Source organism: Saimiri boliviensis, chromosome 3, assembly GCF_048565385.1.
Source record: "Saimiri boliviensis isolate mSaiBol1 chromosome 3, mSaiBol1.pri, whole genome shotgun sequence".
NCBI classification, from domain to species: Eukaryota; Metazoa; Chordata; class Mammalia; order Primates; family Cebidae; genus Saimiri; species Saimiri boliviensis.
Genome location: NC_133451.1, coordinates 7,472,229 through 7,499,879, shown reverse-complemented (window position 1 = coordinate 7,499,879; position 27,651 = coordinate 7,472,229). Strand labels below are relative to the sequence as shown.

General features: G+C 41.7%; 1 protein-coding gene across 2 annotated transcripts in view; it reads left to right on the top strand.

Annotated features, from left to right (window-relative positions):
- The window catches only part of STK32B (serine/threonine kinase 32B), a 440,698-nt gene that overhangs the window by 271,366 nt on the left and 141,681 nt on the right, over positions 1–27,651 (top strand). For both annotated transcript variants that reach the window (XM_039468436.2, XM_074395883.1), the window contains exon 4: positions 8,271–8,444. In XM_039468436.2, the coding sequence (XP_039324370.1) occupies positions 8,271–8,444 (174 nt within the window). The remainder of the gene's footprint in view (positions 1–8,270; positions 8,445–27,651) is intronic.

Below are 27,651 nucleotides of genomic sequence, written 5' to 3'. Positions count from 1 at the left end.
TTTAGAATAGTTAGTTTTTCTTGTTGCATTGATCCCTTTACCATTATGTAATGCCCTTTTTCGTCTCTTTTGATCTTTGTTGATTTAAAGTCCGTTTTATCAGAGACTAGGATTGCAATCCCTGCTTATTCTTGCTCTCCATTTGCTTGGTAAATCTTCATCCATCTCTTTATTTTGAGTCTATATGTATCTTTGCATGTGAGATGGGTCTCCTGAATACAGCACACTGATGGGTTTTAACTTTTTATCCAGTTTGCCAGTCTGTGTCTTTTGACTGGGGTGTTTATCCCGTTTACATTTAAGGTTAATACTGTTATGTGTGAATTTGATCTCGCTGTTTTGATACTATCTGGTTGTTTTGCCCATTAGTTGATGCAGTTTCTTCATTGTGTCGATGGTCTTTACAGTTGGTATGTTTTTGTAGTGGCTGGTACTGGTTGTTCCTTTCCACGTTTAGTGCCTCCTTCAGGAGCTCTTGTAAGGCAGTCCTGGTGGTGGTGAAGTCTCTCAGCAACTGCTTGTCTGTAATGGATTTTATTTCTCCCTCACTTATGAAGCTTAGTTTAACTGGATATGAAATTCTGGGTTGAACGTTCTTTTCCTTAAGTATACCGAATATTGGCCCCCACTCTCTTCTGGCTTGTAGGGTTTCTGCCAAGAGATCCACTGTGAGTCTGATGGGAGCCAACCTCTGATAGATTCCAGATGTTTTTCTACAACTTCCTCACCTCTCTAAGCCTTCATAGAATTGAAGTTAGTTAAGGCCTTGCTCTGGATTAAGTTTTAGCCTAATGGAATGTTGTAGCTGATTTGATCTTCTATTTAGACCACTAAAATTTCCTCCATATCAGAAATAAGGCTGTTTGGCTTTCATGTCGTGCGTGCCTACATTGGAGTAGCCATTTTTATTTCCTTCAACAACTTTTCCTTTGCATGTATCAGTTAGCTAACTTTTTGGTACAGGAGTCTAGCTTTCAGCCTATCTTGGTTTTTGACATGTCTTTCTCATTAGGCTTAACCACGTCTAGCCTTTGATGTAAAGTGAGAGATGTACAATTCTTCCATGCACTTGAACATTTAGGGGCCTCTGTAGAGTTATTAATTGACCTAATTTCAATATTGTGATGCCTCGGGGAATAGAATGACCCAAGAAGAAAGTTAGAAATGGGAAACTGCTGGTCAGTGGAGCAAGAGAACACATCCAACATTTATCCATGAAGCTTTGGGTGCTACATGGGTGCTATTCACAGTGCTTCCAAACAATTGTAATAGTAACATTGAAGACCATTGATCATAGATAACTGTGGCAGGTATAATAATGTTTGAAATATTGTAAGAATTACCAAAATGTGACCCAGAGACACAAACTGAGCACGTGCTATTGGAAAATTGACACTGATAGACTTGCTGGAGGCAGGGTTGCCACAAACCTTCCAATTGTAAGAAAGTGAAGTGAGATAAGGAAGGTAGTCCTGTGCTTCCCAGCGAGGCTGTGTGACTTCATGTGCGCCTCTCTTTGTTGAGGGGGAGGAGCATGAATGAGGTTATACTGGCCCTGAAACAGATCTAAAGTCCAGCTGGTGGCTGGGCACGGTGGCTCATGCCTGTAATCCCAGGACTTTGGAAGGTGGAGGTGGTAGATCACTTGAGGTCAGGAGTTTGAGACCAGCCTGGCCAACATGGTGAGACTCTGTCTGTACTAAAAATACAAAAATTAGCCAGGTGCAGTGGTGGGTACTTGTAATCCCAGCCACTCAGGAGGCTGAGACAGGAAAATCACTTGAACCCTGGGGGAGGACAGGTAGAGGTTGCAGTGAGCTGAGACTATGGTATTGCATTCCAGCCTGAGCAACAAAACAAGACTTCATCTCAAAAATAAAAAATATTGTTCAGCTGGTGCCCTCCAGAGGGTCCTGGACCACCCACCAAGCCTCCCAGCCAACCTCTGTCCTGCCTAAGCAGGCAGTCACTCCAGTCTTAAAGTGAGACTGAAACAGGAGGATCCAGGTCACTACCCCTGGGAGGTCCAGGCCACTACCCCTGGTCCTGGTCCAGGTCACTAGCCCTTGAAGGGCTCTGGCTAAGACATGGAAATGAGGGGATGGGAGGGCCTGTCCCCAAGAGCCTTGCAGGGTCCCAGACACACAGCACCAAGGGATGTCGTGGTACCTCTCCCACCCACATATAGGGAATCCTGCTGGCTTTGCTCCCAGTATCCTTCTCATATGCATTCTCTCCCCTATATCCAAAGACATCTTTGTAAGAAGCCGGCCAGGTCACTCCCTAGCCAAAACCCATGGATGACTTCACATTCCTCTGGAAGTTGAATCCAGGCCACTGCTTCATCTGTGAGGCACATCTCAACTTTGCTTGTCACAAACTCTACCCTGGCCATGCTGGCTGTCTCCCACCAAACCCTTCTGGTTTTTTCCGGCTTAGAGCCTTTGCACCTGCTGTTCTTCTGCCTAGAAGGTTCTCTCCACACTGCCTGCCCCATCTCTGTCTTCCAATGGCTGGCTCAGCCAAGTGGCCTCTGCTCTCAGGGCCTCCCCGGCCCTTCCTAAATGAGCCCCACTCTCTCCAGCCAGTCGCCTTCTCATGGCTTCACTTCATTTCTCCATAGCACTTGTCACCTCTGAACTTACCCCTCACTTGGGTGATCATCCGTTTCCTCCATGAGCATCTAAGCCCCATGAAGGACGGGCCTGTCCTGCTGCATCCATTCCTTCCCTGGGGAACAGTGTCTGTTGAGTGAATGATAGTGTTTGTTGAGTGAATGAAAGATGTTGGCCCAATGACAGAAAAATAGATCAATGGAACAGAACAGAAATTAGAGAAGAGTTTTCTGTTTTTAAAATCCTGACATAATAAAATAAAATAAAAATATAATTTAACAATTTTAAAAATAAGCTGGGTGTGGTAGCTTATGTCTGTAATCCCAGCACTTTGGGAGACCAAGGCAGGAGGATTGCTTGAGCCCAGGAGATCAAAACCAGCCTTGGCAACATAGCACGACCCTATCTGTACAAAATATAACAAATTTAGCTAAGAACAGTGGTTTGGCTGGGAACAGTGACTCATGCCTGTAATCCTAGCACTTTGAGAGGCCAAAGTAGGCAGATCACTTGAGGCTAGGAGTTTAAGACCAGCCTGGCCAACATGGTGAAACCCCATTCCTACTAAAAATACACACACACAAAAAAATTTTTTTTAATAGGCGTGGTGGCACGCACCTGTAGTCCCAGCTACTCTGAAGGCTGAGGCACAAGAATTCCTTGAACCTGGGAGGTGGAATTTGCAGTGATCTAAGATTACATCACTGCACTTTAGCCTAGGTGGCAGAGTATGATTGCCTCAGAAAAAAAAAAAAATACTGGCAAACCGATTGCAACAGCATATCAAAAAGCTCATCCACCATGATCAAGTAGGATTCATCCCAGGGATGCAAGGCTGGTTCAACATACGCAAGTCCATAAACGTAATTCACCACATAAACAGAACCAAAGACAAAAACCACATGATTATCTCGATTGATGCAGAGAAGGCTTTTGACAAAATTCAACAACCCTTTATGCTAAAAACCCTCAATAAACTAGGTATTGACGGAACGTATCTCAAAACAATAAAAGCTATTTACGACAAACCAACAGCCAATATCATACTGAATGGGCAAAAACTGGAAGCATTCCCTTTGAAATCTGGCACTAGACAAGGATGCCCTCTCTCACCACTCCTATTTAATATAGTACTGGAAGTTCTAGCCAGAGCAATCAGGCAAGAAAAAGAAATAAAGGGTATCCAAATTGGAAAGGAGGAAATCAAATTGTCTCTATTTGCAGATGACATGATTGTATATCTGGAAGACCCCATCATCTCAGCCCAAAATCTCCTGAAACTGATAAACAACTTCAGCAAAGTCTCAGGATACAAAATCAACGTGCAAAAATCACAAGCATTCCTATTCACCAGTAATAGACTTCAAGAGAGCCAAATCAAGAACGAACTGCCATTCACAATTGCTACAAAGAGAATAAAGTACCTAGGAATACAACTAACAAGGAACGTAAAGGACCTCTTCAAGGAAAACTACAAGCCATTGCTCAACGAAATAAGAGAGGATACAAACAGATGGAGAAATATTCCATGTTCATGGTTAGGAAGAATCAACATCGTGAAAATGGCCATACTGCCCAAAGTAATTTACAGATTCAACGCTATTCCCATCAAGCTACCAATGACCTTCTTCACAGAACTGGAAAAAAACACCTTAAACTTCATATGGAACCAAAAGAGAGCCCGCATAGCCAAGTCAATTCTAAGCAAAAAGAACAAAGCAGGAGGCATCACACTACCGGACTTCAAACTATACTACAAGGCTACAGTAATCAAAACAGCATGGTACTGGTACCAAAACAGAGATATAGACCAATGGAACAGAACAGAGGCCTCAGAGGAAATACAACATACCCACAACCATCTGATCTTTGACAAACCTGACAAAAACAAGCAATGGGGAAAGGACTCCCTGTTTAATAAATGGTGTTGGGAAAACTGGCTAGCCATGTGCAGAAAGCAGAAACAGGACCCCTTCCTGACACCTTACACCAAAATTAACTCCAGATGGATTAAAGACTTAAACATCAGACCTAACACCATAAAAACCTTAGAAGAAAATCTAGGCAAAACCATTCAGGACATAGGTGTAGGCAAGGACTTCATGACCAAAACGCCAAAAGCAATGGCAACAAAAGCCAATATAGACAAATGGGACCTAATCAAACTCCACAGCTTCTGCACGGCAAAAGAAACAGTCAGTAGAGTGAATCGGCAACCAACAGAATGGGAAAAAATTTTTGCAGTCTACCCATCTGACAAGGGGCTGATATCCAGAATTTACAAAGAACTAAAACACATCTACAAGAAAAAAACAAACAAGCCCATTCAAAAATGGGCAAAGGACATGAACAGATACTTTACAAAAGAAGACATACAGGAGGCCAACAAACATATGAAAAAATGCTCATCATCACTGGTCATCAGAGAAATGCAAATCAAAACCACATTGAGATACCATCTCACACCAGTTAGAATGGCGATCATTAAAAAATCGGGAAACAACAGATGCTGGAGAGGATGTGGAGAAATAGGAACACTTTTACACTGTTGGTGGGAATGTAAATTAATTCAACCATTGTGGAAGACAGTGTGGCGATTCCTCAAGGACCTAAAAATAGAAATCCCATTTGACCCAGCAATCCCATTACTGGGTATATATCCAAAGGATTATAAATCATTCTACTACAAGGACACGTGCACACGAATGTTCATTGCAGCACTGTTTACAATAGCAAAGACCTGGAACCAACCCAAATGCCCAACGATGATAGACTGGATAGGGAAAATGTGGTACATATACACCATGGAATATTATGCAGCCATCAAAAACGATGAGTTCACGTCCTTTGTAGGGACATGGATGAACCTGGAAACCATCATTCTCAGCAAACTGACACAAGAGCAGAAAATCAAACACCGTATATTCTCGCTCATAGGCGGGTGTTGAACAATGAGAACACATGGACACAGGGAGGGGAGCACTACACACTGGGGTCCATTGGGGGGAAATGGGGGAGGGGTGGGGGGTGGGGAGGTGGGAAGAGATAGCATGGGGAGAAATGACAGATACAGGTGAGGGGACGGAAGGCAGCAAAGCACACTGCCATGTGTGTACCTATGCAACAATCTTGCATGTTCATCACATTTACCCCAAAACCTAAAATGCAATAAAAATAAATAAATAAATAAATAAATATTTAAAAAAAAAGATGAAAAAAGAAAAGAAAAGAAAAGAAAAGAAAAGAAAAGAAAAGAAAAGAAAAGAAAAGTGGTGGTGTGTGCCTGTGGTCCCAGCTACTGGAAAGGAAGCCGAGGTAGGAAAATGGCCTGACCCCAGGAGTTCAAGGCTGCAGTAAGCCGTGATTCTGCCACTGCACTCCAGCGTGAGAGACAGAGAAGAGTGAGAATAATAATTAATAATATCAACAATAATAAAAGCTTTCTGATCAAACAAAAATATTCTCACTGAAACTTCTAGAAATAGTTGCCTTCAAACTGTTACAGGAATATTGGGAACATCTGGGCATCAGTGAGGCTTTGGGCTGCCCCTGAGTACTCAGGGTGCCTCTGTCTAGAAACACAGAAGGACCTCTCAGCACAGAACAGCCTGGGAGATAGATGGCAGCTTCAGCCCTGCCCCTCCACCCTCGCAGCACTTCCTGGGAATCTCTGATAGGAGGAGCTTCATTCCATACCATGAGGTCTGTTCCTGTCTCTTAATTCCATGAAGAGCAGGGACTGTATCTTACTCCACTCCTGCCCAGCCATGTCACAACAGCGACTCCCAAAGGTGGCCACTGTTTGTGTAGGTTGTGGGTACTGGGCCGTGATCCAGCCCCTGCCATGGGTCATACTGTCCCTCTCTCTGTCTGAGTCACACAGCCTGTGTGCTTCTGACCCAGTAAACCCCTCATGGGCAAAGACTTTCTCAATTCCTCCCACCCACCTTCAGCTGCTGGAGCACTGACTTCCTCTCTTCCCACACTCCCCTGCACCCTGGAAAGACTCCCAGAATGCCAGCTCCTGCACTGTCAGTGACTGTCAGCCTGGCCCTTCCCAGCTCACTGTGCACTGCTCCAGGGTGAGGACAGCTTCTTTGTCCCAATGTCCCCAACACACAGCCCGATGCCTGTCACACAGTAGGTGCTCTGTAAGCATCTGGTAAATTCATGATCTGGGGACACAATAAACAGCCCCCTTTCTTGCCTTAATTCTGAACAATTATAAACAATGGGTAAGATACACACAGAGGATATGACTTCTGTCTAGCCATCTCCTCTCGCCTGCACCCCAATCCCTGTAATAGGAGCCAGAGGGGATTTGAGGTCCTTCAAACCCTGGAATTCCCCATCCTATAAGCATGTGGTCCTGTTGCCTGTCCTGAGACCAAATCGTGCATCCAGCTCCCTCCCCTGGGCTGCACACCCAGGATACTGGAACACAATATGGGTACATTACAGCAATGTCCCAACAGTATATGGTCATCAGGGTACTACAGCAAGTGAGAGTTAGGGGATTTGGGTTCTTGTTGCCACACTTACACTGACTCACCAAATCCCTTCTTCCCTCTGGGTCTCAGTTTCCCATTCTGTTAAGTGAGGAGAAGGACCTGGCTGATTCCGTCTAATATCCGAGGATCTAACACACAGGTCTAGGCTGCCATGATTACCTTCTGCAGTTCCCTGATTATATTACATGATTCCATTATTATACTTCATGAATATATAAGGAACTTGATAACATTTTGTGATGTGATGCTATTTTACAATTGTTTAACAACAGCCTCAGATTCTATATGTTGGCTCTTTTGTCCTTAGAAAGCACAAATGCATGTTTTAAATGAATTCAGTGCCGTATCAATTTTCTACTGTTTCAAAAACAAAACAAAATACCACCCTAAAACTTAATGGTGTAAAAACACTACCATTTTATCATCTCATGTTCTGTGGGGAACTGGGCTCAGCTGGGCCGTTCTGCTCAATGTGATATCTGGGGCTGCAGCAGAATATCAAAATGCTCAAGGGAGCTCACTTGCATGGCTGGCAGTGGTGCTGACTGTCACTGGGAACTCATCTGGGGCTTTGGTTTTCCTTCTCATGGCCTCTCCATGTGCCTTGGGATCTGGCTGGTTCCAAGAGGCAAGAATTAGAAACTGCCAGTTCCCTTAAGGCCTAGACTTGGATGTTCCAGAACACCACTGCATTCAAGAGTTGCAGAAAGAAGCTCCATGTGGAGAGTAGCATGCATGTGCAGGGAATGGAGAGAGCGTTTGGGAGGAAAGTGTGTTTTTGGAGACTAACCTCTACAAACACTGACACCATCTAATTAAAGCACCTGCTAAAAACAGATGAAGAAACATGCTGGAGTCCAGTAGTAGTTAAAGTGTCATCTGTCTTCCAGAGCCTGGGAACTAATGCTGGGTTCTCCTGCTTGCCTTTGCTATGTAAGAAATGAGGACACCCCAACAAGTGTGGAGGCAGCCTGAGGACTGAAAGCCTTTGCCCCTGCCCCTTCACTCTTACAGCACCATGACTCAAGTGACTCAGTGCCTCTCTCTGAGCCTCAGTTTGCTCTTCTGTAAAATGGGGGCATCGGTCTTGAGGATGCTGAAGGTGCCTCCACCCCTAACCTTCTCTGTCCCTCTGTGCTCCTAGGTACTCCTTCCAGGACGAGGAGGACATGTTCATGGTAGTGGACCTGCTCCTGGGGGGAGACCTGCGCTACCATCTGCAGCAGAATGTGCATTTCACAGAGGGGACTGTGAAACTCTACATCTGTGAGCTGGCACTGGCCCTGGAGTATCTTCAGAGGTACCACATCATCCACAGGTAATGGGGCTGCTGGCAGGATGCCTGGGACAGGGGCATCATGGGCTAGGGTGTCTGGAGCAGTCTGCAGTAGTGGGGAGAGAATTTCGTCCCTTACATGGTTTAGAAGAGGTAGTACATGGGGGAGAAAAGCAGAACACTTTTCTTCCTATTTCTTTTACGTTCTCTACAAGGGGCACCTTGTAGACCTCTCATCCTGTACCCGTACACTAACTGCTTAGAGACATGGCTGGTGGCTGGTCTACGTTTCTGTGCTCCTGTATGCCTGGGGAAGCTGGAACATTCTGTCCTTCTTGTCTCAAGTCAGAAGGAATACAGTGGAATTATTATACTAGCAAGTTGAGAGTGTGAGGATTCTACTCTCTTTTTTTTTTCCATACTTTGAAATCAGTACTGTGCATTGTGGGCAATCTCTTTCTCTTGAGAAACCTCAGTGCTGGCCCTGGGCTTTTGCATAAAAGCTTTGAGTTTCTGCGGCCTCCTCAGGGACCATGCTTCTCCCTGCTGTGCACAGCTGTGCCATGTCCTACACAGGTGAGAAAAGTGACTTTGTCTGCAGAAGCTGGAGCTCAATGAGAGGCTCTGGAAAGTGATGGTATCAGTTATAACTCTTCTCACTGACCCCAGAGAAGGCAGCTGGTGTGAGGGGCTCCAAATTGGTTTACCCATGGTCTTGCACAGTGCTTGGCTGACCTCCTTGTAATTTGACTAATTTTGGAAGATTTAGAAAAGATGAGGTCTTGAACTTCTAGGTAAAGATGACAGATTAAGCACATACGTCTACACTTTTCCCTTCTTAAATTCCATTAAATGACAGTAAGGAATATTTGAAATGTGATAAAATTATGAAGATAGGGAAAACTGAAAGGGGCTACAGTAAAAACAGTGGGGGAAGCTGGAAAGAAAGATGTAGAGTGATCCATGACTTAGGATACCAGAAACTGAATTCAAATTTGCTACTGGGGAGAGTCAAGAACTAATAGATGCTAAAGAATCCCCCAAATGCTCAGGAATTGGCAGCACCTCCTGGCATCTATGGAATGGGGGCAGTTGGTGAAAAGAGGTGAATTGTCAAAAACTTCGTATGTGCTGTTAAGAAACACAGACCTCTTTCTGAACTCTGCAGAACCAAGTGGTTGCCCCCTTCCTTACCCAAAAGGAAGACTAAAGGTTAGTCCCCTAAATGAGGGTAAAATGGAGAGTGTCTGGGCTGAAGGACATCAAGTCTGCCTGGGTTGGGATACTGTACTAAAAATGGCAAGATTATATGAACATATACTTACTAGATGCCAAAATGACACCCTCCCACCCTAACTGGGATCAGAGAATGGTGCCTTTATGCCTTCATCCTCCACACAGAGAACTCAAGTGATCTCAGTGGGAATGTGACTGAGCCGGGAGGAAAGAGATTGTCCCATCAGAGGTTTTCCAGGCACCTTAGAGTGTAGGTCACAGTAAACAAGCCCCATTCATTCATTATCAGCTCCCAATTAAGTTAATGACAACATAGGATTATCAGACATCCAGAGAAATTTTCTAACTTGAATATCAAGATCTAAACAACAAAATGAAAATAAAAATAAAGCTTAGACAAAATAGGGACTCTGGAAACATCAAAATAACTATAATCAGTATTTTCAGAGGATAAAAGCAGCATTTTGCATGTGTGAAAAAAGAAATAACATTTTTTAAAACTTAGGGAACAAACATCAGAGCTCTTAGGAATCAAAGTGTGAAAGCAGAAATTTAAAGAACTCAAAAGATGTGTTGGAAGATAAAGCCGTTATACTTTTCTATAAAGTAGAGTAAAAAGACAAAAAGGAAATATGAGCAAAAACATAAGAAAGTTAAAGAACCCATCTTCAGATTTCAACATTGGAAAAAATAAAAGAAAACTAGGGAGAAATCATCAATGAAATAATTAAAGAACAATCTCCTGGACCTGAAATAAGTGAGTTTCCATATTGAGGTAGCCCACCAGGGGCACAGAGTAATGGCTAGAAACAGACACACACCAAAACAAATGTCAGATTTGATAAGCTTCCAGAGAAGAGCCACAGGTCATAGAGACGGAAGAATCAGAATAGTTTTGAATTTCTTTTTTCGTTTTTGTTTTCTGTTTCTTGAGACAGGGTTTTGCTGTCACTCAGTCTGGAGTGCACTGGTAAAATCGCAGCTCACTGCAGCCTCAACTTCCTGAGCTCAAGTGATCTTCCCACCTCAGCCTCCTAAGTAGCTGGGACCACAAGCAGACACCACCATCCTTGGCCATTTTTTTTTGTATTTTTTTTGTAAAAACGAGGTTTCAACACGTTGTCCAAGGTGGTCTCAAACTCCTGAACTCAAGCCACTCACCCACCTTGGCCTCCCAACGTGCTAGGATTACAGGTGTGAGCCACAGCGCTCAGCCAGTTTTGCATTTCTTATTATTTTCTATTTTTCTTTTTTTTATTGCATTTTAGGTTTGGGGGTACATGTGAAGAACATGCAAGATTGTTGCATAGGTACACACATGGCAGTGTGGTTTTCTGCTTTCCATCCCCTCACCTGTATCTGTCATTTCTCCCCATGCTATCTCTTCCCACCTCCCCACCTCCCCATCCCTTCCCCATTTCCCCCCAACGGACCCCAGTGTGTATGCTCCCCTCCCTGTGTCCATGTGTTCTCATTGTTCAACAACCGCCTATGAGTGAGCACATGCAGTGTTTGATTTTCTGCTCTTGTGTCAGTTTGCTGAGAATGATGGTTTCCAGGTTCATCCATGTCCCTACAAAGGACACGAACTCATCGCTTTTGATGGCTTCATAATATTCCATGGTGTATATGTACCACATTTTCCCTATCCAGTCTATCATCGTTGGGCATTTGAGTTGGTTCCAGGTCTTTGCTATTGTAAACAGTGCTGCAATGAACATTCGTGTGCATGTGTCCTTAGAGTAGAATGATTTATAATCCTTTGGATATATATCCAGTAATGGGATTGCTGGGTCAAATGGGATTTATATTTTTAGGTCATTGAGGAATCGCCACACTGTCTTCCATAGTGGTTGAATTAATTTACATTCCCACCAACAGTGTAAATGTGTTCCTATTTCTCCACATCCTCTCCAGCATCTGTTGTTTCCAGATTTTTTAATGATCGCCATTCTAACTGGTGTGAGATGGTATCTCAATGTGGTTTTGATTTGCATTTCTCTAATGACCAGTGATGATGAGTTTTGCATTTCTTAAATACTAGAAGGCAGTGTAGATATGCTGCTCAACCACGTGTGAGGGTATACATTTTCCCCAGTTCCAGGTCTCAAAAAGTGTTACTCCCATATACTTTTTCTTAAGTACTAGGAAAATGAGATGGACTCCAAAATGAAGGAATGAATCAGAGGATAAAGAAATGGAGTACAGAAAGCTGGAACTCCAGCAAAGCAGATAGGCATAGGAAATCTCCAGGATGCTGCTGAAGGGATGTCAGTTGTGTCTCACATGTATACCATGACCAGTTCTTGATTAGCGTGGATTAGAGACTCTGGAAGAGAGTTATTCAGGAAAAGTGAAATTCCTGATGCATCTGGCCTTGAGAGGAGATTCATTTAGTTGGTAAACAGTTAGAACACGTGGACACAGGGAGGGGAGCATCACAAACTGTGGTCAGTGGGGGGCGCTGGGGGAGGGACAGCAGGAGTGGGGAGGGTGGGGAGGGATAATGAGGGGAGAAATAGGGGGATGAAGGCAGCAAACCACCTTGCCGTGTATGTACCTATGCAACAATCCTTCATGATCCGCACATGTACCTCAGAACCTAAATTACAATTAAAAAAAAAAAAAGAATCTGAAATTGAGTTATGAGAGGTTTGGAAAAAAAACTCAGTAAAAATAACATTATTAATTTTGGGAAATAAAAATGTTCACAGGACAACATCTGTGTAGAGTACAGCTCACTAAGTGGTTCGGTTCTGTATATAATACCTAATCGTATCACTTAAACCCTGAAAATCTAAGCAAAAACTCAATGATAGTCCATCAAGAAACTGGAGAAATGGGAAAGATGACTGGGTCTCTCGGTATTGGAGAAATACTGCTAAGTCTTTATCTTCTCTAGCAGGAAGTCCAGTCTCCAGGGAGAGCCTGGAGTTAAGTGAAGGAGTCACTAGAAGTCTATCATTTAGAGATATGGAGTTGGATACCAAAATTGTAATCTGGAACAGAGGAGTGGTTAGGGAAGGATAAATGGGGGAGAAAGTGATCGGATTAATGCTATTAACAAAATGTGTTTTTAACAGAAAGTGACAGGGATTGTTGTACTGAAACAAAACTTGCCAAACTATCTGGCTCTTTGAACTATTTGCATATAACTTTGATACAAATAACAATAGCAAGCACCACAAAATGAAGACGGAGAAGGAGAATAGTAGTAGTGAAGTTATTGTTCAAATACACAATTGTTTATTCACTCAGTCACTCACCAGCTTTGAAGCAATGCAGGCATTCTGGTTCTGGAATCTGTTTGTAAGTGCGGTGCTGTACTTCCTAAAGAACGTCATGCTGTGGCAGAGCATACTTCTGTTCCTTGATGGGGTTTCTTTGAAGGTGCTGAAAGAGTTCTTTACAGATAGTTATACATGTGTCATTCATAAACTACTGTAGCCGTTCATGAAGTAGAGCGCAACAGATAGATGATCCATGTGTCCAAATTCTCTGAGACACTAGGTCACGTGGACATTGGTGAGCTAAATGCCAGTGTTCCAGAGCTGAGCCTGGGATGAGCAAAGCAGGAAATGGAACTGTTGCAATGACAGCATGGCTGGCTGGGGCCATTTCATTAAGATTCACTAGATTTTAGAAAAAGTTTAAAGTCATTCTCAGATATTCCTCTGGTGGAGTTCATCTGCTCTTAGATTCCAGATCTACCCTGGGGAGAAAGAGCTATCCAGTAATTTATGGGAATGTTTTAACGTCTACTAAACAAATGTGTGCTGGTTAATTTTCTGTGTCTATTTGACTGGGCTAAAGGATGCTGAGAGAGCTGGTAAAACATTACTTCTGAGTGTGTCTGTGAGGATGCTTCCAAAGGAGCTCAGCATTTGAATAAGTGAGCTGCACGAAGCAGGTGGCCCTTCCCAGTGTGGCGGGCATCAGTGATTCCACTGAGGGCCTGAATAGAATGAAAAATTGGAGCCATTCACTCTTTCTAGTGGAGCTGAATCATCCATCTTCTCCTGTCCTCAGTCATCACTGCTCCAGGTTTTTGGGCTTTCAGGTTTAGACCAGGACTTCTGCTAGCAGACTCCCAATTCTTAGGCCTTCATACTTGAACTGAATGACACCACCAGCTATCCTGGGTCTCCAGCTTGCAGATGGCAGATCACAGGACTTCTTAGCCTCCAAAACCCCATGAGCCAACTCCCATGATAAATCTTGGTTATATATGTGTATCTGTCTTCTATTTCTTTTGTTTTTCTGGAGAACCCTACTACAGTTGAATTACCTTACCAAGTCTAAAATTATAAACTTGGCAAAGATTTGAGTCAGTCTTTTTTACCCCCTTCCATATGGCTTATAAATCCCCCTTCCAGTGTGTGTATGTGTAGATTTGAAACTATGTTTCTGAACACAACCATGTGTAAGGATGTATGGAAATGCTGTGCAATGTTTTGCATTAATTCAAAAGCTGAATTTATGAATCCTCTGCTGCCTATGTACCAGACACTTTCAATGCCATATTTATACCCTCAGATGAGTGTTGCTTCGTTCAAAGTAGCCACATGTGGAAGTGGAGGAATTATCCCACAAATGCAAGCCTGGGTTGGATTGCCAAGGATATTTATCTTCTATCTCATTGGGCTTAGGGGAGCTACTGAACTCTTTGGACCTGGATTTTCTAATCTGAAAAATGCTCCTGATTAAACCTACTTCTTGGGCTATTATGCAAATTTTATGAGAAAATGTTCATAAAGAATTTATCTGTGCCTGGCTTCTTTTAGATGCCTCATTCTTATTCCCTCTGTCTGGGGGAACTGGCTTTGAAATCTGATGTTTAGTCTTTTCTGTACACTCTGAGTGGCAAAACTCCATTCTTTGAGGATGATGTTACAGATTTTTAGGTAATAAAAGGTATTTTAGGTCATAGCCCAGTGAGTTTGATAGTGCCCAAGCAGGGAAATACCACTGTCAGTCCAAAACAAATTGTTTTAAAGCAATTAGAAGACTTACTTTTCATAGCATTTGAATCGGCCCTTCATTCTTTAAACATCAGTCTGGGCCAGGCTGTGTACCAGCTCCTGGGAAGAAAATGATGAATGAGACTCAACTTTCTGGGTGGAACAGGCACCCCCACAAATGATTACAGCCCAGGATGATGACCATGACAGAGCAACACACAGCACCAGTGGGAGATTCAAGGAGGGACACCCAGCCAGCCTGAGTGGGGAGTGGAGCAGGGCCTGAGTTGGCAGAGAAGGCTTCCTCTGCCACACTCGGTCTGTGATTTGTAGGATAATTAGGAAACAGCACTGAGAAAAGGAATGCAGAAGGCACTGTGCAGAAAGGCCAAAACTTGAGAGGCCCCAGGTGGGTGGACCCTGTGTTGCAAGGGTCAAGGGTAGTAGGGAGCACACCCTAACAGGCCCTGCTTTGCTCTTTTATTGATGGGATGACGCTTGGAAGTGACATGGTCCAACTAGTCTTTGAAAACGATCTTTCTGAAGGCCCTGGAAGTGCATCCCAAGATGGGTCTTCATCCAAGGCAGTATTCCTGGACTAGGTATCCAGGATACACAAAACTAAATGAATAACAACAGTGGCAATGAATCAGGCTTATTAAACAATGAATGAATCAAGTTTATTAAAAGGTATTGACACTACTTTAAACTATATACATATATACGTGTGTTTGCATATGTGTATATATGCACATGGGGTATGTAAATGTGCATATACATATGTAGTATATATAAATATTTATAGACACCTACCACATATATAAGAAACACACTCACATCCATGCACCTACACAAATATCTCATTTAATCCTCATAGGCAATAAAATGAGCTAGTTAGTATAATGACTCCTATTTTGCAGAGAGATTGGGTGATTTGCCCCAGGACACACAGCTGGCAGGTCATGGAACCCTGGCTTTGAAACAAAGCATTCAAACCCCAGATCCCAGGCTGATGACCACTGAGCATACAGCTCCCTTATTGTTGAAATTGCATGGAACTGTTTACAAAATGCTCACAGGAGTGAGTGCCTGCATATATTAACATACAAATCAGCACATATGGATCTCATCGACTCCTCACATCCACCCAAGAGGAAGGCAGTGTTCCAATGGTGTGGATGAGGCAGTAGGCATTTCTGTGAGCTAAGCCTCTAACCCAAGGTCACACAGCTAGTCAGCAGTGAAATTGGAGCTTTTAACTGGAACATGACTTGTGTAGTCAAAGGCTTTCTCCACTACACCTTGTTGCCTCCCCAGATGCAAAAGCAAAATCAAGGTTATGTCCTATTCACAGTCACATCAGCTAATTCATAGATACCCAACACAGGGACCAGATAGTCACTTCTTCATGGAGTGTCCCTGATCACATTTTATCTAGATAGCTTCTCACTTTATTCCCACCCCCACCCCACACATACTTTCCCAAACCACTTTGTCTGCTTTCTTCCTGGCATGTAATCTTAATTGATAATGTAAGAGATAATGTAAGTTACTTAAGTCAGTAACTTACTTCCAGGCAGCCAGGGAATAAACTTGCTATATTAGGCTGTTCTTGCATTGCTATAAAGAAATATGTGAGACTGAGTAATGTATAAAGAAAAGATGCTTAATTAGCTCATGGTTCTGCAGGCTACACAGGAAGCGTGGTGCTGGCATCTGCTCGGCTTCTGGGGAGGCCTCAGGAAACTTGCAGTCGTGGTGGAAGGCCAAGGCTGAGCAGACACATCACATTCCAGAGCAGGAGCAAGGGAGAGAGGGGAGGTGCCGTACACTTTTAAACGACCAGGTCTCATGAGAATTTACTCACTGTCAAAAGGACAGCACCATGGAGATGGTGCTAGAGCATTCATGAGAAATCTGTCCCACGATCCAGTCACCTCACAGCAGGCCCCACCTCCAACATTGAGGATTACATTTCTTTTTTTTTATTGCATTTTAGGTTTTGGGGTACATGTGAAGAATACGCAAGATTGTTGCATAGGTACACACATGACAGTGTGGTTTGCTGCCTTCCGTCCCCTCACCTGTATCTGTCATTTCTCCCCATGCTATCTCTTCCCACCTCCCCACCCCCCATCCCTCCCCCATTTCCCCCCAACGGACCCCAGTGTGTAGTGCTCCCCTCCCTGTGTCCATGTGTTCTCATTGTTCAACAACCGCCTATGAGTGAGAATATACGGTGTTTGATTTTCTGCTCTTGTGTCAGTTTGCTGAGAATGATGGTTTCCAGGTTCATCCATGTCCCTACAAAGGACACGAACTCATCGTTTTTGATGGCTGCGTAATATTCCATGGTGTATATGTACCACATTTTCCCTATCCAGTCTATCATCATTGGGCATTTGGGTTGGTTCCAGGTCTTTGCTATTGTAAACAGTGCTGCAATGAACATTCATGTGCACGTGTCCTTGTAGTAGAATGATTTATAATCCTTTGGATATATACCCAGTAATGGGATTGCTGGGTCAAATGGATTTCTATTTTTAGGTCCTTGAGGATTCGCCACACTGTCTTCCACAATGGTTGAATTAATTTACATTCCCACCAACAGTGTAAAAGTGTTCCTATTTCTCCACATCCTCTCCAGCATCTGTTGTTTCCAAATTTTTTAATGATCGCCATTCTAACTGGTGTGAGATGGTATCTCAATGTGGTTTTGATTTGCATTTCTCTGATGACCAGTGATGATGAGCATTTTTTCATATGTTTGTTGGCCTCCTGTATGTCTTCAGATGGATTAAAGACTTAAACATCAGACCTAACACCATAAAAACCCTAGAAGAAAATCTAGGCAAAACCATTTAGGACATAGGTGTAGGCAAGGACTTCATGACTAAAACGCCAAAAGCAATGGCAACAAAAGCCAAAATAGACAAATGGGACCTAATCAAACTCCACAGCTTCTGCACGGCAAAAGAAACAGTCAGTAGAGTGAATCGGCAACCAACAGAAAGGGAAAAAAATTTTGCAGTCTACCCATCTGACAAGGGGCTGATATCCAGAATTTACAAAGAACTAAAGCAGATCTACAAGAAAAAAACAAACAAGCCCATTCAAAAATGGGCAAAGGATATGAACAGATACTTTACAAAAGAGGATTACATTTCAACATGGGATTTGGGCAGGGACACACATCCAAGCTATATCACCTGCCTAGTCTGTAAATTCTCTAAGGGTTGGCACTTTTTCTACCTTGTTCATCTTCATATCTTCAACACCTGGTATAGTGCCTGGCACATAGTAAATGCTTCAGAACTATTTGTTAAATCAGTGAAGAAATGATAGAGAAAGTAAGGGCCTACCTTACTTGAAATTACTTGAAATATAAGTTCACATTTAATAAGTCACTATACATATCCTGAACTGCTTCCTGTAAGTTTTCTGATCAAATATTCTTTGATTTATGAGAAGCTAACTCCTCAAAAGTTTGTGGAGGAGGAGTGCAAGGTAGGCTATCACAAGCAGGACATTCCTTTGAAGTCTTACAAGTTATGCTAAAAATTTCTGGCTGGACACAGTGACTCATGCCTGTAATCCCAGAACTTTGGAAGGCCAAAGCAGGTGGATCATCTGAGGTCGGGAGTTTGAGACCAGTCTGACCAACATGGAGAAACCCCATCTCTACTAAAACTTCAAAAAATTAGCCAGGCTTGGTGGCATATGTTGGTAATCCCAGCTACTTGGAAGGCTGAGGTAGGAGAATCGCTTGAACTTGGGAGGCAAAGGTTGTGGGGAACTGAGATGGCAGCACTACACTCCAACCTGGGCAACAAGTGTGAAACTCTGTCTCAAAAAAAAAAAAAAAAAAAAAAAAAAAAAAAAAAAAAAAAAAAAAAATTAAAGTAACTCCAAGTTTTGCATTCTACTTCATTATGTAGTCATGATTCTTCTAATACATAAAGTAACATTTTAAACTATGATTCATCCGAAAATAGAGAAAATGAGCAATGAAGGCTGTTGAGAGTCTCCATGGTCCATAGGCAGGTGCTGCTGCATTGCATCCATCAATTTGGGGAAGATAAGCTGATTTGAAGACAACTCATGCCTCATGTGAAGTGCAGGACCCTGATAATTCTCTCCTTTCTCTGGCCTTCTAAAATCCAATTCAGAGTCACATAAACATGAAGCTATAAATAGCAACCATTTGTTCACTGTTTTTAACAGAGCACTGATCTAAATACTAATCAAAGTCGGTTTGGTACACTTTCAGGCTTTTTATTTAAATTTGTACCAGTAGAATTACCGACATCAAATTGTGTCTGAAATGCCTGAAACTTGTTGCATGGTGTCTCTTCCTCTCTTGGGAAACATCTCCCAGTGAAGTCCGATGACCTATGACACACTGTATTTTGCTCCTGACCCTGAATTTGCATCACATGTAAATTAACTAACAGTCTCAGTACTGATGACCCACTCACTTCCTCAGGCTCACAGTCTTTTTTTCCAGTGCAGGAACCTTGACATGTACAAGAAAACCTTTGCCTTGGAGTTGTTGATTTCAGTCTTGGGAAAATATTTGCTTATTAAGTCAAATATTTATGAAACCTTCTTTATTATTGAAGTGAATCATAAACCTTATCTGAGATTTTTCTTTTTTCCATTTTTTTCTTTTTGTCAAACTATGTCAGAAATCTTTTTTGTTGTTGTTGTTTGTCTTTTTATCATTAGGAGCAGTAATAGATTAATTCTGAAACAGTATCCAGCACATTTCTTTAGTTACACCAGTATTATCTATGCAGGCATTCAAAGACACTTCATTTCTCAACACCAGGTATGGTGGCTTACTCTTGTAGTCCTAGCACTTTGGGAGGTCAAGGCAGGAGGATCACTCGAGCCCAGAAGTTTGAGACCAGCCCGGGTAACAGCAAAAACCCGTGTCTACAAGGCACTTGGGAAGCTTGAGATAGGAGGATCAGCTGAGCCGGGAAGGTCAAGGCGGCAGTGAGCTGTGATTGTGCCACTGCAGTCCAGTCTGGGTGACAGTTGGAAAAGAATAAATAATAAAAAATATTTTTTTTAAAAAAAAGGAAACAGCTGGGCGTGGTGGCTCAAGCCTGTAATCCCAGCACTTTGGGAGGCCGAGGCGGGTGGATCACGAGGTCAAGAGATCGAGACCATCCTGGTCAACATGGTGAAACCCCGTCTCTACTAAAAATACAAAAAATTAGCTGGGCATGGTGGCACGTGCCTGTAATCCCAGCTACTCAGGAGGCTGAGGCAGGAGACTTGCCTGAACCCAGGAGGCGGAGGTTGCGGTGAGCCGAGATCGCACCATTGCACTCCAGCCTGGGTAACAAGAGCGAAACTCCGTCTCAAAAAAAAAAAAAAAAAAAAAAGGAAACAAAGACACTTCCCATTTCTCTACAAAATTGTCTAAAATTATAGAAATGCTAATTTTTATACAATTTATCATTTTTTATCATCCTATGGAATTCAATAAGAAAATTTTAAAGTAAATTCTTTTCTTTTTTTGCTCTGACAGTATAACTGGGTTTAAGCCTAGATCTTATTTTAAATAGATAATATGTGTACATGTTATAAAATTTATGATTCAAATGGTATGAATGAAAAATAAGTTATAGTTCTCCCCCCTTTTTTTTAGCATTTTCATGAATTTAAAGCAGATGCTTCAAACTAAGTTTCTCATTCCTGTTCCCATAGACAATTTAATTTTAAAGTGTTAACACATTAAAAGGAAAATAAAAGATACACTAGAAGCACATGCATGTGTGAAATATGTTCTTGGAAACTAGAAAACAAAATTGTTTATGAGATATTAGACCATAATGACAACCAACATTTGCTGAGCATTTTGCATGTGCCTGGTTCTGAGTTAAATGTTTTGCAGGTGTGAGTTCACCTAGTCCTATTAGCAGTCCCATTTTACAGGTGAGACTGCTACGTCTCAAGGAGGGTGAATAACTTGCCCAAGGGCAAACAGGAAGTGGCCACCCCAAATCACCAAGCTTGAGGGACTAAGCTCTTACTGTCTCTGTTCTGATAACCTATGGCAATCAACTTCTCCAACAACATTTATCCATAGAATTGATCCACTATCCAGGCTGTCTTGAAGGAAAGGTCACTTGGATGACTCTCACGGAAAAATGAAATGCTTTTGCTTTTGCTTTTGCTTGTGCATTGAAATAAAAATATGTTTTGGGTGACACTATTCAACGTCCTCCCTCCTTGAAGTTGTTGGTATTCCCTGTCATATTGTGCGACAGTGTACGTTTCCCGTTGAGGTTGCATGAACTGATAGGAATATCATTTGTTTCCTTACATTGAAATGCTTGTGTGTGTATGGTTGTTTTCATACACAGATTTTCTTCCTTGAGCTTGTGCCTCCTGAATTCTGGAAAGGCAAACTATCTTGACTCCTGATATTTTGGCAACATTTTCTGTGTCTTTCTCAGAAAACTAATTGCAGAATGAGGCTGGGGTAGTCGTCAAACTGTCAGAAGTCTAAGAGGAAAATTAAAAACAGCAAGAGAAAAGCATCTAGTCACTTATGAAGGAATTCCCATCAGATTCCCAGCAGATTCTTCAGGAAAAAAAAGAAAAACACTTAAAAACTGCAAGTTAAGGATGCTATACTCAAAAAAGTTATCTGTCATAAATAAAGGAGAAATAAAGTTTTTCCCAGACAAGCGAAAGCTGGGATAATTCATCACCACTAGACCAGCCCTACAAGAAATTCTTGAGGAAGCCTTACCCCTGGGAGTGAAAGAATGATAACTACCACCCTGAAAACACACAAAAATATAAAAACCACTGGTAGAACAACACACAAACAAAAAAATGAGAAAAACTCAAATGTCACCACTACAGATTACCACCAAAATGCAATGATAAACAATAAAAGAGAAAGACAGGAACAAAGATTATACAAAACAACTAGAAATCAATTAATTAAATGACAGGAATAAACCCTGACAAATCAATAATAACCTTGAATGTAAATGGATTGAACTTTCTACTTAAAATATATAGAATGGCTGAGTGGATTTTAAAAAGCATGACCCAACTATATCTTGCCTACCAGAAACTTATTTCATCTGTAAAGTCACATATGTCTAGTAAAAGTAAAAGGAAGGAAAAAAATATTCCATGAAAATAAAAAACAAAAATAAGCAGGAGTAGCTATATTTACATCAGATAAAACAAACTTTAAGTCAAAAACAGTAAAAAGAGACAAAGGTCATTATATAATGCTAAAGGGCTTAATATAAAAATATATGTACCCAATAGTGGAGCACCCAGATATACAAAGCAAACTTTATTAGATAAAAGAGAGTCTCTAGTACGATAATAGCTGGGGACCTCAACATCCCACTCTCAGCATTAGACATATCACTTAGACTGAAAATTGTCAACAACAACAAACATACTGGTTTTATACTGCACATAAGACCAAAAGGACCTAACAGACATTTACAGATCATTTCATCCAACCAGCTACAGAATACATCAGCACATTGAACATTCTCCAGGCTAGACCATATGTTAGGACATAAAACAAGTCTCAACAAATTTTTAAAAATTGAAATTATTCAAATGTCTTCTCAGGAACCAATGGAATAAAACTAGAAATCAATAACGAGAACTTTAGAAACTATACAAATACATGGAAATTAAACATGCCCCTGAATGACCACTAGTTCAAGAAAGAAATGAAGGAGAAAGTCAAAATACTTCTTAAAACAAATAAAAATCAAAACACAACAAGCCAAAACCAATGGGATACAGGAAAAGTAATGCTAAGAGGGAAATTTGTAACAATAAATTTCTGCCTACATCAAAAGAGTAAAAGATGGACACGGGGAGCGGAGCACTACACGCTGGGGTCCGTTGGGGGGAAATGGGGGAGGGATGGGGGGTAGGGAGATGGGGAGAGATAGCATGGGGAGAAATGACAGATATAGGTGAGGGGGAGGAAGGCAGCAAATCACACTGCCATGTGTGTACCTATGCAACAATCTTGTATGTTCTTCACATGTACCCCAAAACCTAAAATGCAATAAAAAATAAAAATAATAAAAATAAAATGACGCACCTCATGGAATTAGGAAAACCAGAACAAACCAAATTCAAAATTAGTAAAAGGACAAAATAATAAAAGATCAGATCAGAGCTCAATAAATGAATTAGGGACAAAACAAATACAAATGATCAACAAAAAGACAAGTTGTGGTTTTTTAAAAGATAAAACTGATAAATCACTAGCTAGACTAAATAAGAAAAAAGAGAGAAACTCAAGTAAAATCAGAAATGACAAACAAGACATTACAACTGACAACACAGAAATACAAAAGATCGTCAGATACCATGATAAACAATTATGCACTCACTCACTAGAAAACCTAAAGGGGATGGACAAACTTCTGAACACATACAACCTGCCAAGATTAAATCAGGAAGAAATAGAAAACCTGAACAGACCAGCAACAAGTAATGATACTGTATTAGTAATAAATGTCTCTCAAAAAAGAAAAGTCCAGAACCAGATGGCTTCACTGCCAAATCATACTCAACTTTCAAGGAACTAACACCATTTTTCTTCAACTATTCTAGAAAATTGAAGAGGAAGAAACTCTCCCTAACACATTCCATGAGGCCAGCATTACCTTGATACCAAAACCAGACAAGGATGCAACAAAAAAGAAAATTATAGGCCAGTATTCCTGATGAACTTAGACATAACAGTTCTCCACAAAATACTTGCAAACCAAATCCAACAACACATCAGAAAATTAATACAACATGATCAAGTAGAATTTATCCCAGGAACAAAGATGGTTCATCATATGCAAATCAGTAAACATAATATATCGCATCAACAAAATAAAGGACAAAAAACCAAATGATCATCTAAATAGATGCAGTAAAAGCATTTGATAAAATTTAATATCTCTTCATGATAAAATCTCTTAATAGACTAGGCATAGAAGAAACATCTCTTGACAAAATAAAGACCACATATGACAAAACCCAAGCTGTCATCATGCTGAATGGGAAAAAGCTGAAATCCTTTCCCCAAGGAACTGAAATGAGACAAGGATGCCCACTTTTACCACTCCTATTCAACACAGTACTGAAAATCATGGCCAAAGCAATCGGGAAAGAGAAAGCTATAAAAAGGCATCCAAACTGGAAAAGAAGAAGCCATATTGTCCCTCTTTGCTGATCATATGATACGATATCTAGAAAAACCGAAAGACTGCACCAAAATACTCTTAGATCTGATAAATAAATCTAGTAAAGTGGTTAGATACAAAATCATCTTACAGAAATCATCAGTGCTTCTATTCACTGGTAATTAACTAGCTGATATTGTTAAAATGACCATCCTACCCAAAGCAATCTACAGATTCCTGGCAATCTCTAGCAAAATACCAACATCATTTCTCACAGGAATAGAAAAAAAAAATCCTAAAATACATAGGGAACCACAAAAGAGCCCAGATAACCAAAGCAGTCCTGAGCAAAAACGACAAAGCTGGAAGCATCACAATAACTCACTTCAAAATATCATAAGACTGCTATAACCAAAACAGCATATTATTGACATGAAAATAGACACTTAGATCAATGGGGAAAGAAATAGAAAATCCAGAAATAAATCCACATATTTAAGGCAACTAATTTTCAACAAAGATGCCAAGAACATACCTGGGGGAACAACACTCTCTTCAATAAATGGTGCTGGGAAAATTGGATATCATATGCAGAAGCATGATATTGGACTCATCTCTCACCATATACAGAAAACAATTCATGACGGATTAAAGACTTAAATGTGAGATGAGAAACTATAAAACTGCTGGAAGAAAGCAAGGAAAACACTTCAGGACATTGCTCTAGGCAAAGATTTAATGGCTAAGACCTCAAAACCACAGACGATGGAAACGAAAATAGACAAATGGGACTATATTTATTAAACTAAGAAGCTCCTTCACAACAAAGGAAGCAATTGATACAGTGAAGAGGCAACATTTACAATGGGAGAAAATATTCGTAAACTATTCATCTGACAAGGGACTAACATCCAGAATATATGAGGCACAGTAAAAAAAATATATATATTATGGGCAAATGACAGACGTTTTTCAAAAGAAGACTTAAAAATGACCAACAAGTACATGAAAAACTGATCAGCATCACTAATCAATGGGGAAATGAAAATCAAAAGGACAAGAAGATATTATCTTACCCCGGTTAAAATGACTGCTACTAAAAGGACAAAATAGTAACAGATGCTGGTGAGGATGTGAAGAAAAGAGATCTCTTATACACTGTTGGTGGGAATGTGATTTAGTACAACTACTATGGAAAACAGCATGGAGATTTCAAAAAAACTAGAAGTAGAACTACCATCAGATCCAGGAATCCCACTAACAACACCTCAGCTTTCCACACTGGTCTTTTCACCTCCAGATAAATTTGTTGTTGTTTCTATCCACTAAGTTTGGAGTAATTTGTTAAAGCAGCAACAGGAAACGAATACTCTACTTCACAGGGCTGTCGAGAAAACAAACTGTGTGCTGCTTTTTTAAGCTTAGTACCTAGCGAGTGATCAACAAATGTGAGCCACTGTGAAAATGCTCACTGCTATTATTGTTACGTGAGGACCTTAGATATAAGCCTGACCCATGCCCATCTCTCCAGACTTGACTCTTGCAACACCCTCGTCTGGCTCCATCCACAGACCCTTGTAGTCTACTTGCCCAGACTACCTACGTTTCCTCCAAGTTCACATTGTTTTCTACCTCTGTTCTTCCTTTGCTTGATTACCTCTCCTTAAGAAATGCTTCTATTTGCCCTATCCACCTGGTTATCTTTTGCTCATCTGTCAGACTCACGATGAGATTCTGAAGGCACTGGCAGAATTTCACAATCTTGACATTATTGATATTTTGGACCAGATAATTCCTTGTTGTGGGGGCTGTCCTGTGCACTATGGGATGTTTAGGTGGAGCTATGGCTTTTCCACACTAGATGCCTGAAGCACCTCCCATTCCTTTCCCCCAAGTTGTGACAATCAAAAATGTCTCCACATATCATCAAATGTGCTACAGAGGGTGACACCACCCCTGGTTGGAGAATCACTACATTAGGAGGTATAATGCCTGAATCCTTCCCTGAACCACAGCTATGCAACCTCTCCACTTCCTTGAGAAACACAATCCTGTAGAAACCTCAAGCACCACTTTATAACAGGGCTGGAGCCCCAAACCTCAAAGAAGACATTTCTAGCAGCATCAGTGGAACACAGGGAACCTCATTCTGCTGAGTTAGTTAGGACTCAGCACCTTCAGACCAGAGGCCAAATGTACCCAGGAGGGTGTCACTGCAGAGGCAGGCACTGGGATTGGCTGGTCCCATGGCAAACACTGAGCAGACTCCCACCCTGGCTGTGGCCACCTCCCTGGACAGGGCTACAGTGTGAGAAATAGATCAGTGAAGAGGTGGCTTTATATCTGACTGCATAGAAGGGAGAGACAGCTGAGCGACTCCTATCTTGCCTTCTGGTAGCATTCCTCAGCCTGTGCCAGCATCACTCTGATTTCTACCTCCATCCTCACATGGCCCCATCCTCCCTGTCTTCCTGTCTCAAATCTCTCTTTTCCTTATAACAACACCAGTCATTGGATTTAGGCCCTTCCCTAAATCCAGGATGTTTTCATCTCCAGATACCTAATTTAATGACATCTACACATACCCTATGTTCAAATAAGGTCACGTTCACAGACACCAGGGTTAGGATGGGGACATCGATTTGGGAAGACACTATTCAACCCACTACAATCGTGTTTTGGCTACAGGGCTACAGCTATGTGAAGACTCCCGACTGCCCCAAGAAGAACTGCATGGACCCCTCTTTGAACCTCTTTATGAGCTCCACTCTTGCCTTCACTAGGGCTTCCCTGCAATCACTTATTGTATATATGAGACAACCAAATTTGCAACCAGGCAGTCCTTCTGGAGTTACCTCTATTTCCTGGTTACCTATTACAAGTCTTAGTACACTGTAGGTGTTTAATAACGTATATTGCCAGATGTGGTGGCTCATGGCTCATGCCTGTAATCCCAGCACTTTGGGAAGCCAAGGCAGGTAGATCACCTGAGGTCAGGAGTTCAAGACCAGCCTGGTCAACATGGTGAAACCCTGTCTCTACTAAAAATACAAAAAATTAGCCAGGCATGGTGGCACATGCCTGTAGTCTCAGCTACTTGGGAGGCTGAGGCAGGGGAATTGCTTGAACTTGGGAGGTGGAGGCTGCAGTGAGCCAAGATTGCACCATTACACTCCAGCCTGGGCAACAAGAGCAAAACTCCATCTCTAAATAAATAAGTATATATATATATGCCATGAGTGAAACCTTGAGGCCCAAGGAATTGAAAGGATTTGCCCATGCAGTGAGTTCTTTCCACCCTGCCAGGCTCTGAAATAAAGCAAATGGCAGGTTCACATTCAGTCAGTCACATTTAATTGGCACGTACTATGTGCCAGAAAGCCCAGTAGAAACTACAGTGCATAAATACACGGTCCCTTTCTTCAAAACCCAGACACTCCATAAGCATGCATTGAGCACCTACTGTGTGCTTGCCACGGGGCTCACAGTTGGCCTAGGGAGGCAGGTGTGTAATGACAGCTTTCATTGATTTGGGAGGTGCTAGGGCAGCGTATGGAACACGAAGGTGCAAGGACAAAATCTGGCATCAAAGATCCACCACGCTTTTAGGATATGATGACCCAGATTGGGCTTTGCATTTTGAGGGAAGGGGATGTTTCCTAAGACAAAGCATTGTGAAAAAAAAAATGTTCTCTGGGCAGTCTGAATGTATATTCACTGGGGGCAGTAGAAACTGTTAAAGCCCTTTTGGAATGATATCTAGCAATAAGAATCAAGTACTTTTTAAATATTCATACACTTTGACCTGCCAGTTTCACTTTCTGGTGTTACCGGTAGCAAATCCACACAGGTCTGCAG